Source organism: Melozone crissalis, unplaced genomic scaffold (genome assembly GCF_028551555.1).
Source record: "Melozone crissalis strain CALT ecotype California unplaced genomic scaffold, PUWL_Pcris_2 ptg000033l_1, whole genome shotgun sequence".
In the NCBI taxonomy this organism is placed as follows: domain Eukaryota; kingdom Metazoa; phylum Chordata; class Aves; order Passeriformes; family Passerellidae; genus Melozone; species Melozone crissalis.
The window spans coordinates 4,526,166-4,538,670 of record NW_026535811.1 but is presented as its reverse complement, the minus strand read 5'-3'; the positions used below and the strand labels follow the sequence as shown (position 1 = coordinate 4,538,670).

Below are 12,505 nucleotides of genomic sequence, written 5' to 3'. Positions count from 1 at the left end.
TTTAACTCTTTTGTTAAATCTCTTTTGAAGGATCTCAAAATTTGAGATATCTCAAAATTTATTCACTGAATAGGGATAGCATCTCTATGGAAAGAGATCTCCCTTTTGATAGAGATGCTATCCCTATTCAGTGTATATTTTGAGATATCTCTTCTGATAGAAATGCTATCACTATTCAGTGAGTATATTTGGAGACAGCATCTCTATCAAAAGAGATATGACTATTCAGTGAGTATATCTGGACATATCTCTTTTGATAGAGATGTTATCACTATTCAGTGAGTATATTTGAAGATATCTCTTTTGATAGAGATGCTATCACTATTTAGTGAGTATATTTTGAGATATTTCTTTTGATAGAGATGCTGTGACTGTTCAGATTTGTGAGCAGTGTTCTGCTTTCCCACCTCACGTTTTGGAGAGTCTTGGGAGGGATCGCTTTGTACAACAGAGAGTGTTTCACCCTTAAAAGAGATGCCTGGTATTAGCAGTGAGACTGGGATGTTCCTCAGCTCTCAGTAATGGTAACAGGTCCAACAACTTCTGTAGTGCCTGAGAGACAGCTCTGGCTCTCCACACACTGTCCTGGAGCACAGCACTTTTCTCCACAGCTGCTGTGACTCCCTGACCCAAGCTCTGGTCAGGCAGTGGGAGAGGAGCCTCTCCAGGACACTGCAGAGCGTGTCTGGAACTCCACAGACCCTGTCAGGTGCTTCAGCCACTCACAGATTAAGAACCTAATGCCTGGCCCTTCCTCAGCAATGAGGATAAGCCAGGAAAGCAAGCCAGTGACCATATTTTGGCATGACTTTCTGGCAATTGCAGTGGCCCTATTTATCACCCAAAGTCTCCTTTTCATTGCATGTGTGCTCCAGCATTCTGCCTTGTGCTCTTGCTTCTGGAGTCTGGCTTATCTTCCAGCTGTCTGGCCAAGTCTGCTCCAGCAAGCTCTGACCACAGGGTCCTGTCCTCCAAACTGACCACAAGGATGGGGCATGGTGTGGCAACACCAGAAAACACACTATTGACACTATTCTAGCAGGGTGCTGCCCACCAGACCCAGCTGTCTGCAGGCTGCTCTGTGCCCAGCTCTGTTCCTAGCAAAGGTGCAACAAACAGCACTTGCACAGCTCCCACTGTTGTTGCTGTTGGCTACAGGCAGATAGGTATTTTCAGACACCACCCCCCTCACACACACACATTTATTTCTCTGCAGTTGGCCAAGCTGTTGAAACTGGATCCTTTTATGGGAATGTACAAGAGGGGTTTTCATAAGCAAGCTGGAGATTCTGGAAGGCACAGTTCAGGCTCTGTTCAGGTAGCTGACAGAGCTCTGTGGCCCTTCCACCCCATTAAATTCACCCTGTTGTGCTGCCCACTTATTTATGCCTTTATTTCCACACAGATTGACAAATATGGTCACGGTCAAAAGGGGGGACCTCATTCATATTTTATGTAATATTTCCTTGCATCTCAAAGGGGAAAAAAGAGAGAGAGGAGAAGACTTTGAAGGACTAGGATGTTTTTATTGGCTTTCTATTTCTTCTGTCTCCCACCCATTTCCAGGACTACAGGAAAACATTTTTACTATTTACACTATCCTAGTATATATTGAAATCTACAAAAAGGATACAATAGGTAAAAAAGGCTTTTGTTGATCCTGTGCTGGTGTGGCATTTTAACAGAGCACTTCAAAGGTAGTTTTGTATTTTTTAAGTATAAGCTCTCAAACTATTAAGACTCTCAGGGAGGGGGGAGTCTTTTGGTCTTTGTTTTCCTGCAAATATTTCAATGTTCCCTTGCATTATTTTGAATCCAGCCAAAAGATTGGAAAACCACAGAAACCATCAACTGAATGCAAGATAAACCAAAAGGGGAACCTCTGAAGTTGCAAAACTTGGGTAGGACAGTGAAATATGAATACAAAAGAGGGAATGGGGTAAGAGCAGCAGGGGAAAAGGAAGAGTTTAAACTTATCCCAGTATATTATCAGCATTCCCTGGGGCATTCTATTCAAAAAGGTGGAATTTAATCTGTGTTGCCTTTGAATAAGCAGTATTATCTCTAAGAACTTCTGCCTCACATATGCCTTTTGTCCTGATAGCTGACAGAACTACTTCACTGATAGTGTTCTGCTAAAACACCTTCAGGGTAAATGTGCTTTTATAAACAACCCATTCCCAAGTTACTGAAACTGTAATGCTTTTATAGGACAGAACCTTGGCATGTGTAACATAAAAGTCACTTTGGGGAACTGGAGCTGGTTGATGGCAGCTGAGTCTGGCTTAACGCTCTTACCAGGACATCCTATCTCCTGCCTTCTCTTGTGCAGATTTTTTTTCTAAAAGAAACAGTGTCTTACAGTCCCCTAAGTGCCACAGGAGCGTGATTAGGCTCAGTCTCCTCATTTCCTCATCCCTGTGGTGCAAGGACTTGTTAGAGTGGTCGTGGAGCTGTCAAGTTAATGCAACACCCCTGAAGTACCCGAGAGAGATTGCAAGCCTCACACTCTGCTCCTCATCTCACCAGAGGAAACGCTGTCTGCGCACATGGATTTTTAACATTTATGCCTCCCCCTTGTGTCTCTACCACATGAAATCGACAGACTATGCTTATTTCTCAAAAGATCTCTGCAAATGCAAACTTTACACATGGTGCTGCCTTAGATTGCTGGTAAACATGTAAATCCAGGAGAGCATTGAGAACAAAACTTCTTTGAGTTGCTGAGTCTAAAATCTCCTGTGGAAATCAGCCAGAATTACAACTGTGACAGAAGCCATCTAATATTTAATAGAGGATAGGGAGCATGATACCCTATGACTTCATCCAGGACAAGCTAAGAAGAGACAAACTGAATATTACTAATTGTGTTCCACTGCAGAAGAACAGTGTTTCCAGTCCATGAGAAGTGGGTTTGATTTGGGAAGTTTGTTTTGGTGTTGTTGAGCTTTTTCTTAAAAAGTGATAAAAATACTTCTATTTGGTAGAACCTGGAGAAAATAGCTCCAAAGAAGGGAGAATTCCTGGCCTGATCCCAACCTCTCTGACAAGAAGGTCAGAGATGTCCCTTTTTATGAAGAGTTTATCAGCACAGAGGGAGCAATAAGTTACCCAAAGAGAAGCAGAAGTAAAAATCAGAAGTCAAACGTACCTGACTTGCCCACGCCAGCGCGGCCGAAGATGGCCAGCTTCACCTCTGCACTCTTGGCCATGCTGGAAGGAAGGCAGTGGTGGCAAACTCCCTCAATTTCCAAAAGTGAAGCACAAGAACTGCTCCCAGCTCCTGCCTTCAGCTTCACCGTGTCATTGTGACGTCAATGCAGAGCCTGGGGAAGAGCAGCACAAGGATGGAGCTGCAAGGAGCCAGGCTCTCCCCTTCCCCTGCCCACCCCCTCCTTTTTCTTCTCCTTTTAAATAATCATGGTAATTGATGCTGTGTTCCTGCTTTAAGCATTGCAGCAACACCACTGACACATTTGGCACTCTTTGTGCAGAGCCTACCTTCAGCTTTCTGGCTATTGCTTCGCTTCACACTGGCACTGTAAGACTGCAAAAGGTACTTAACAACCCCAAGCACCTTGCAGGGCTCCTAATTATTTCTTCCTTTCTCTTTCAGCTGAAATTGCATCTATTCACTGTATTTGAATGTTATTCAGGGAATTATTTCTTGTAGAATATAGTTAATAGCTGTGAGCTCTCACCAGCAGTGCCTGCAGATAGCTGCTCTTTCCTTGAGCCCTCCAGCTCCAAAAGGGTTTCAATTACTCAGCAGCAGTTGCCTTAAAACCTTCCAAGCACTTGTACCTTGCTCACTGCCCTAAACAAATCCATACCCAGAAAGTTCTCCAGCGCTCCTTTTTAAGCTGCCTCAGCTCATACATAAACATTCAGCAAAGCACGGGGTCAGCAGAGGGATGCCAGAGTTCCTGGTAGAGCACTTTGAGCTGGGGAATTGTCTGTGCTCGCAGTTTTGCAGCATGACCTTGATTCTGCTAACCTGGACAGTGACATCTATAACCATACCTGTCATTGCAGAATGCTTTAAGATCTTCAGTGACAACACGGCAAGCGCGATGATGGTGATCCTCAGCCCTGACTAAAACCTCAAATACTCGGTCTCCCCTTAAAGCAGGGTAGAACTTTACATGTGAATGCAGCCAGTGACAGGTTTGCTGCTGAGCTGAAGCACCCGCTTTAGCCATGAATTCTAACAGTGGTGTAGGAGGTCAGCACTCCTCACTTACAGCAAAATCAGTTTCTAACGTGTTGTTTCAAAAAAAAAAAGAAAAAAGGGGAAAAAAGGCGGAAGACTTTTTCCTATACAAAAACGCTTGTAAAAAGAAAAAGTGAAGACACCTTACGTCGAGAACGGTCCTGATTAATCTCTGATGCCTAAACGCTCCTGATTCCTTTCGCCTGAGAGTATCAGACCGCTCTCAGCGTGCACGGACAGCATGAACTGTTTCAGGACGTGGCGGAATGGGATATCAGGGACTGGGACACCGGCTCTGCCCCCCGCTCCGCTTCCCGTTTCCCTGCAGCCAGGTATCGATTCCTCACCGGCAGCTCCGTCCCTCGGAGCGGGCTTTGCTCCGCACCGCTCCGGGCAGGTGCGCGGGGCGGCTCCGCGGCTGCGGCCCCGCGCTCCTCATCCTCCCTTGTGCCCGCACCCACCCGCGGAGAATCCGCGCTCCTCATCCTCCTTTGTGCCCGCACCCACCCGCGGAGAATCCGCGCTCCTCATCCTCCTTTGTGCCCCGCCCGGCCCGCCCGACTCTCACCTCTCTGCTCGCAGCCCGGCCCGGCCCGGCTCGGCCCCGGGCGCTCCCGGCGGCAGCGGCGCGGCCGCACAATGCGGAGGGTCCGCCCGCCCCTCCGCCCCTCGGCCCGGCCGCGGCTCCGCAGCGCCCGCGGAGCTGCCGCGCCACCTGCGGGCCGACGGGGGCTGCCGGAGCCGGGAGGAGCGACGCGGAGAAGAGTGAGAGGGAAAAATGCGGAGAGGAGCGGGAGGGATGAGGAGAGGGAAAAATGCGGAGAGGAGCGGGAGGGATGCGGAGAGGAGAGGGAGAGATGAGGAGAGCAGAGGGAAATATGTGGAGAAGAGCAGGAGGGATGCGGAGAGTAGAGGGAAAGTTGTGGAGAAGAGCGGGTGGGATGCGGAGTGCGAGGGCTGCAGAGCAGGAGGGATGCGGAGAGAGGGGAAAGGACACAGAGGGCGGCCGGAGGTGCCTCCGTGCTCCCGCAGGATCGTCCCGGAGCGTAACCCGTGCCCAGCGCGGTGCCCAAAAGGAAGGGACGCAGCCCTGTAATCCGGCGGTGCCGCAGCCTTTAATTATGCGGGGCAGCTGCTGTTCGCTTGTGTGGATTCTGGGTAAGCGCTCGCCAGGGCTGCCCCGCAGTTTATTTTAGCATCTCCTGCTCTCTCTGCTTGCCTCTCTCAGTGCTGGTCGCCAGTACCGCCCTGTGCCACCCTGTCCCTCCCGTCCCGACACAAAGTGTGACAGCAAAGTGCCAGCAGGGCTGCTGCCCCATCCGGCTGCCTTCCAGTAGCACCAACTTTCTGCTCTGAGCTTTTCCCCCCTCCCGACTTCCACACTTGGCTCATGGCAAAAGAAATTCTTATTTCAATTTGCAAATGGGCAGAACGAATCATGTAAGTGCATCAGCCTCTGCAAGATTCGTGTCAGAGCCAGGGATCAAGTTCTGAAATGATAGGACCGACAGCTCTGACTTCCTTGTTTATTAAACTCTCCAGTAATATAAAGATGCATTAGTAACAGATGTGAACCAGAGCTGGAAAGCACTTAGAGTTCAGTGGATGTTCCTCCTCTGTTTCTGTTCCAACTCAGATCTGAATGAGATACCAGATGAGTAAAAGAAAAGCTCTCCCCTCACTGTCTTCCTTCACGCAAAATTAAACGAAAGTTGGATTGGAAAAGATCTTCCATGGTCCAAGTCTTTGTACAGGAGCAAGATAAGTGTTTAGGGGGCAGGGTGGCAGTCCTGAGGAGAAATGAGGACCTAATTCCCCCTAAGAAGTGCCTGTTGGAGGCCCCCAGGAGCAGATCACAAAATAGTTGCATTGCAGATCATGGAAAGGCAAAAAAAAGAATTAGAAGGCAGATATAAAGCAGTAGTGTGGTTTATCCTTTACTTCTTAAAAGCAAGGGCTTTAAGCCTGCTCTCATTGCTTGGTTTGCATAATTTAGAGGGATTAGATTTTTCCATCCTCCTAAGAGAGCAACTGATGTGTATTTTGCATCTGGGGAAATGTGTGTTGGTCTCGAGGCCTGACATTTGTTTTGTGTCTATGGAATTCACCCTGCATGGGGCTGTCAAATTAAATAGGATAACTGGCTTTTCCAAAACAGCAGATAATTTATTGGGCATTAAAATCCCAGTGGCTGTGCAGTCAGCTTGTGCTGAAGTCTCTTACTGGTGAAGAATTCAGTAAACATTAATCATGGGCACAGGCAAAGGTTTCAGAGGGTTGAGACCCAAGACTTGTCCAGGAGTGCTCCAGTTGCTGTTTGTTTCCTGTGTATTCACTGTGTTTCATAATGCTGATGAGGTTTTGGGGTTTTTTTCCTATCCAAAATGTATTTTGAAAGATTTAGTCTTTCATCATGTAGATCCAGGGCCACCTTGCTTTGTCATAGCAATATTTTTTGGTTTTTGTGGCTGACATAATGTATTTTCTCCATGGTTTTGCCATCTGTGCTGATCAAAAAATGTTACCCCGGCACTGGTATTGAGACCAATGAGTGAAGTCCATCATGTTGCTGAAGGATGGGGGAGGTTCCTTTTCTGCCTCTCCATTTTATGAACATTTGAGAGAAGGGAAGCAGTGCTGGGGTCTGATCCCTGGTGGTCTGTGTGCTGTCAACCTGAATTCAGCCTCATCCAGCAGAAAATCTGGAGAACACTCTTTCCCATCCATCACAGCCAAGTGTCTTAGATTTCTCCCTTCTGCCTCTTGGTGAGTTCCACATGCTGTTTCACAGCTTAATTAATTTTTGAAAATAGCATTTTGGTATATTTAAAATATTATTCTTGTTTCACCAGCAGGAGGACTAATCCCAGCACAAGAAGATAGCAGTCTAATGGGAATTACTAGGTGAAATGAGGGAAATTCACTCCTCTTGGTACACTCCTTTCTGCAGCTGTGGGAGATATATCTAGTTTAGCTCCCTGTTATCCAGACCTGACTGCACCCCTTTTAACTTAGGAAGATTCCACCAGTGCTCCACAACAAGAATTTTGGTTTGTTTACTGTCTAGCCTGTTATTAGAGCTTTGGACAGCAGTCTGAGCTTTGGACTACCCTTCTTCATGAGAAACTGTGATGGCTGAGGAGCAGATAATGAAATAGGAGTGTGAACAGCTTGAAATGCCAATGAAGCCACATGTTCCTAAGTCAAAACAGAATGCTGTTTCAGGGTTGATTAACAGAGGTCCATCCAAGCAGTTACAGCTGACAGAAGCATTTAAGAAAGACTCACAATTTCAAATACCACTAAACAATATTTTATGGGCTTAAAAAAATATATCCAGGTGCTGCCAAAGACCAGAGAGTTCTTTCTCCCTGGTCTGGAGGTGCTATTTTTTAATGTCGAGCATTTCCAGTGGTTTATTTTTTTCATCCTGGATGCTTCTGGTGTGTTTTCTGAAGGTATCTTTTTTTGTGAAAGCCAATGGCATTTGATTTCTGAAAGATGGGAGAGAGGACTGGTGTGACATTGCAGGCCTGGGAGGTAACACATGAAGAAGACATGTGAGCAGGAAAGAAGCTGAAATTGTGGGTTGTTGGTTTTTTAGTGGTTTTGGTTATTGTGGTTTGGTTTTTTTTTTTTTTTTTTTCCTTTTGAAGCTGGAAATCCCATTATAGATGGCAATTTTGTAGGTTTCAACAACTTCCAAAATGAGATTTGGGCACGGGGTTTGCTGAGACTCATGTGAGATGAAAAAACAAGATTTTAGAATGTCATTTAGGAATCTCTGAATTCTGTGGAACTGAGTGGAATTTCATCTCCTGAGCACCTCTGTGCAACTCAGTCCAAGTGTCTACAAACTGTAGAGCAGATCATGGCACAGGTGGCATGGGTGGGAGAGCAGAACAATTCCTGCAGTAAGGAATTGGGACAATTCCTCTGGGACAATTCCTGCAGTAAGGAAGGGGCTGTTGAACTCAGGGCTGCTGTTGTAGACAACAGCCCAGATCTGCCTTTAGGATTGGTCTAGAACAGAGCACATTTGGTCATTTTTGTATTAAATAGCAAATCAGTGGCTTGGTTTATTTGTCACCCTTCCTTCTGCTGGGAGCTGAGATGATATTTGATAACTAGTAGGAAAACTACCAAATAAATGGCATGTTAACACTGTGTTTGCAGCTATTACTAAAGGTTCACAGGGAAGGATTCAGATTGTTTTCTTTATTTTCAGAGAATATCTTCCAAATGTTTTTGTGTTGGCTCTCAGCAATGTACATAAATCTGCTCAGTTGCAGTAATCTAGCACAGCGAAAAATATTGCAACTTTGTCATTAAATTATGGATAAACTTTGCTGTTAGTTTGGCTTGTAGTCAATGTGAAATATTGCTGGTTTAAATTAATATTGCATTTTCTCATATTTTCCCTGGTAGCTTATGAAATGCTGATTTTATAGTTATGGGTTTTCTTGAGTGTAAGCTAAGCATTTATAACGTCTTTTCCTCTCCACTTTCAATATATAGAAGAAAAATCAAATATGCAAGGCAGGCTTTATTCCTTAGAAGTGTTTATTTCTAATGGAATAAATAAACCACAATCCTGCGAGTATTTGGACAAGCTCAATGGAGTGGCCAGAGGAGGTACAGCTTCCCTCAGTTCCACATGAAGGTGCTCTGTGGGGCTGCCTGCAGAACCCAGGCTTCAACATTTTGTCCCTTTTGGCTCTCTGAGGTGCCCAAACAGGGCACAGGAGATGGACATGGGGTGCTCCTGACAGCCCAGTGTGGATCTCACACGTGCAAATGCCTCTGTCCTAATGCAGACCTTCTGTCCCAGCAGGCATTTGGCACATTTGTGCAGGGAAAGAAACACACAGCTCGGGTTTCTTGCAGTAGCAAGATTTTTATCAGGTATATTTAACAGTGATGCATGAGCAGAGCTGAGAGGCACAGCCCAGTAGCAGCTACTGCCAAGTAGAGGAGAGAGGTTTCTGCTCATGTTTTATAACACATGGCCAGCAGATACACCTCATATTGCCTGAATTAAAATTCTGCTAACCTTTGTTTCTTCTCACCTTTGAACAGGTTGTGTGCTGAGAGTCTGTCCTTAAAAATGGGCAAGCTGAGAATCCACATCCATGGCCACGCAGCTGTGACAGCTCTGATCCCATCACAGCTGGGTATGCTGCTATTTGGTTTGCTCTTTGTTTAGGGTTTGCTCTTCTGGTATTGTTATTTCTGCCTCCACACTTAGAAAGATTGTTTAATAGGTTTTTGTTAATGCAAATTTAATTGCTGTATTATCAAAAAGAAAGTAGGGTGACTGTAACTTTCTTCCACATATCTTGTAATAATTAAATATGTGTAATTATTAAATTAAATATGTATATAATTAAATATTAAATAATTGAATATCTGTAAATATCTACTGTAAATATCTACTGTAAATATCTACTTACTGAACAAGTTCCATTTCTGCACCAAAGTAAATTTAAACTAAATCACCTACAGAACAGTCTGCAAATGGGCTAGACCTCTCCTCCTAGAGAGATTTGTGTGATGGTTTTAATAAAGTACACTTCTAGAATTAAAACCCACTGGTAACAAACGTAAATTTTGCAACAAATGTGCCATCCCAGACTTTATTAATGAATGAGTTACACTGGTGTGTCATCTTAATTTGTTACAGATGTATTCATGTTCTTTGAAAGTACCAGTGGAAATTGTCATAAATTCATTTGCTGTTCACATTAATGACTGCTAGCCCTTATTCTTCCTCAGTGGTATTATGATTGCAATCTGGATTGCTGTAGGGACCCCACTGTAATCCATCATTGCTTCAGCATTCAAATTCTCTGGTGGAACCAGATATTGGTGTCGACAACATCTGGAGTTTTATGCCTCTCATCTTTTTTCTACCTCCTTCCTTCTGTTTAATTAGGAGAATGGGAAGGGGAAATTGCTGCTGTTGTTAATGTCTTCAAGACCCTGAGTGATTGCTGGGAGTTTGGAGCATGGCTACACCTGGCAGGGAGGGGACACAGCTCTGTCCAAGGAGGTGAGACTGAGGAGCGGCTGCTTTCAGCTCACTGCAGGCCTGGAGAGGCAGGAGGGCACTTTTCCATCTTCTGTTCTGAATCCAAGCAGTGGCTTTGACAGGGGATGCCCTTTCACAGAAAGGAAATATGCTTTTCTTGGCAAGCATGTTCCCTGTTTCCTTCACTGGGCCCATTTCATGTTCTATAGAACAGTTCCGTACTTGTATCAAGGGGAGACATGGGTGGACGTGGATTTTAAATAGGAATCTTTATCTATGCCTGATCAGATCCTTTCTTTCCCACCCAAATCCTTCAGATGCAAGTTCACTCTCAGGGCCAGGGTTTAAATGAGCTCAGGAATGCACTGCCAGGTAAATCTTGAGTGTGGGGTGCTCCTTAGCTCAGAGTGTGTCTGCCTGTCCTTACAGGGTGTGAAAATGCCCTGCTTTGTGGGAGTGTGACCTTGGCCCAAGAGACACTTTGATGTTTATAAACTCTCCAGAGATGTGCTCTCCCCTGTCCTGTCTGCTGTGCCTGGGAGGGGCTCACATAATACTTTCCTTTAATAAGATAATTCATAATCCTCCTTCGAGTCTAGCCCTTAAAATTTCTCCTTTCCATAATACCTAACAACAACTTGAGAAATGTTTATCTGCAAATACATTATGACCACTGCCTATTGTGCTGAGGAATATTTTACAATCTTTGTCCTTCTCCATCTATCCAAATCCACCAGTTGTCTTGCAGGGCTGGGGGTGTGTTGTGGTGGGGAACCAACCTTTGTGCACCCAAGCTGGAATGGCCTCTGTGCAATTCATGTCACTGGGATGGTGACACTTCTTCTAAACACCCTGAAGGAAAAGGAGTAAGTTCACTCTTCACTCAAGCACTGGATGATCTGCTGTCCATGAGTCCTGCAAACAATCTGATTCGCTGTTGGGGGCTGTTGGAAGCTAAATTATTTATTTTCTCCTTCCCTGTGTGCTTGGACTATGCAATTTTGCCTTAAAGTATATTCTTTCTCTTTGGTGCTGCTTTAGAGAATGGTACACTGGGATTTATATTGCCACTTTTCTCCACAATATTTGGATACAAGTTCTAAAAGAAAAACCCACCCAACTATTGGAATACCTGATATTAATGTCATCCAAATATTTTCTTAGAACTATCCCTGAGTTCATTATGTAGAATTTAGGAGCCTCAGACTCCTCTCTGTCCAGAGCACAGCTGGTGAAGGGAATCAGCTCTCCCAGCATTAGGAAAGAGCTGTGGCTGGTAACAGATGCTGAGCATTTCTGTGCTGCTCTGTGACTGTAGGACACGAGGTGATGGTGGATCATCCATCCTCATCTGGAAATCATTATTGCTGATTAGTCCAGCTTTTGGGTACTAATTACTGTTATCATATTCCCTGTCAAAGTTTCTCGGAACTGGTTCCTGAGACTTTGTGCGTGCACTGGAAGTTTCAGGCATCAACAAAGACCTTTAGGCACCATTTGTAAATGAAGGATTAAAAAACCAACATAAAAGTTTCTTAGGACAAAATGAGAGAAGCAGTCAGAGCTTCCCTCCAATGAAAAGGAAGAAAATGTTAAAAAATTGATGTTAAAAGCCCAAATTTCCCAGCATGTTATCCTGTAGATAGCTCTGAAAGGACCTACTTTAAAAAGCAACTAATAATGCCAGATTTTCAGAATCTTTTAAACACGGGTTTAATTTCTATGGACTCTCTGCTCAACAGATGGCACTTGAAGGATTCAATAAAAAGCAGTAATTAAAACTGCAGAAAAAAACACCCCTAGTTCTTTACCCAGGCTTCCCATCTTCATATAAAAACAAAACCCATGGAAAACAGTGTAAGATTTTTATGGAGATTAACTAAATAAGCAGTCACTAGTTTATTTAAACTGTTCATTATTTCAGTATCCACTGGTGGTAAGATTGCAGGAACACAATGAAGTGTACTCCTTAAGAAACACTATTCTCTAATGCTTGTGCTATACCCTTAATTAGTATGGTATCATCCATAACAAAATGTAGTTTAAAAATTCATTAAATATTTTGAGATGTAGTAAGAAAAAAAGATTAAAGGAATAAATGTTCCATTTTGAAATACTTAGAGGTAGTACTTAAAATTGGCTGAATATATTTTCTATTTTGTCCTCAACTAGAAATAGAAATTCTACAGGAAAATTATAATTTAGAACAATGAATATAGCTGCTATATTCTCGCATGGTTAAAGAACAGGCTGTCCAATGC

The 12,505-nt window shown here is 44.2% G+C and overlaps 1 protein-coding gene across 1 annotated transcript in view; it reads right to left on the bottom strand.

The window, feature by feature from the left end:
• The window catches only part of RERG (RAS like estrogen regulated growth inhibitor), a 92,121-nt gene extending 87,274 nt beyond the window's left edge, over positions 1–4,847 (bottom strand). The window contains exons 1-2 of the mRNA XM_054281992.1: positions 4,782–4,847; positions 3,152–3,326 (exon numbers count right to left, since the gene is read on the bottom strand). Of these exons, the coding sequence (XP_054137967.1) occupies positions 3,152–3,212 (61 nt within the window). The 5' untranslated portion in view covers positions 3,213–3,326; positions 4,782–4,847. The remainder of the gene's footprint in view (positions 1–3,151; positions 3,327–4,781) is intronic.
• Between the last annotated feature and the right edge of the window lie 7,658 nt (positions 4,848–12,505).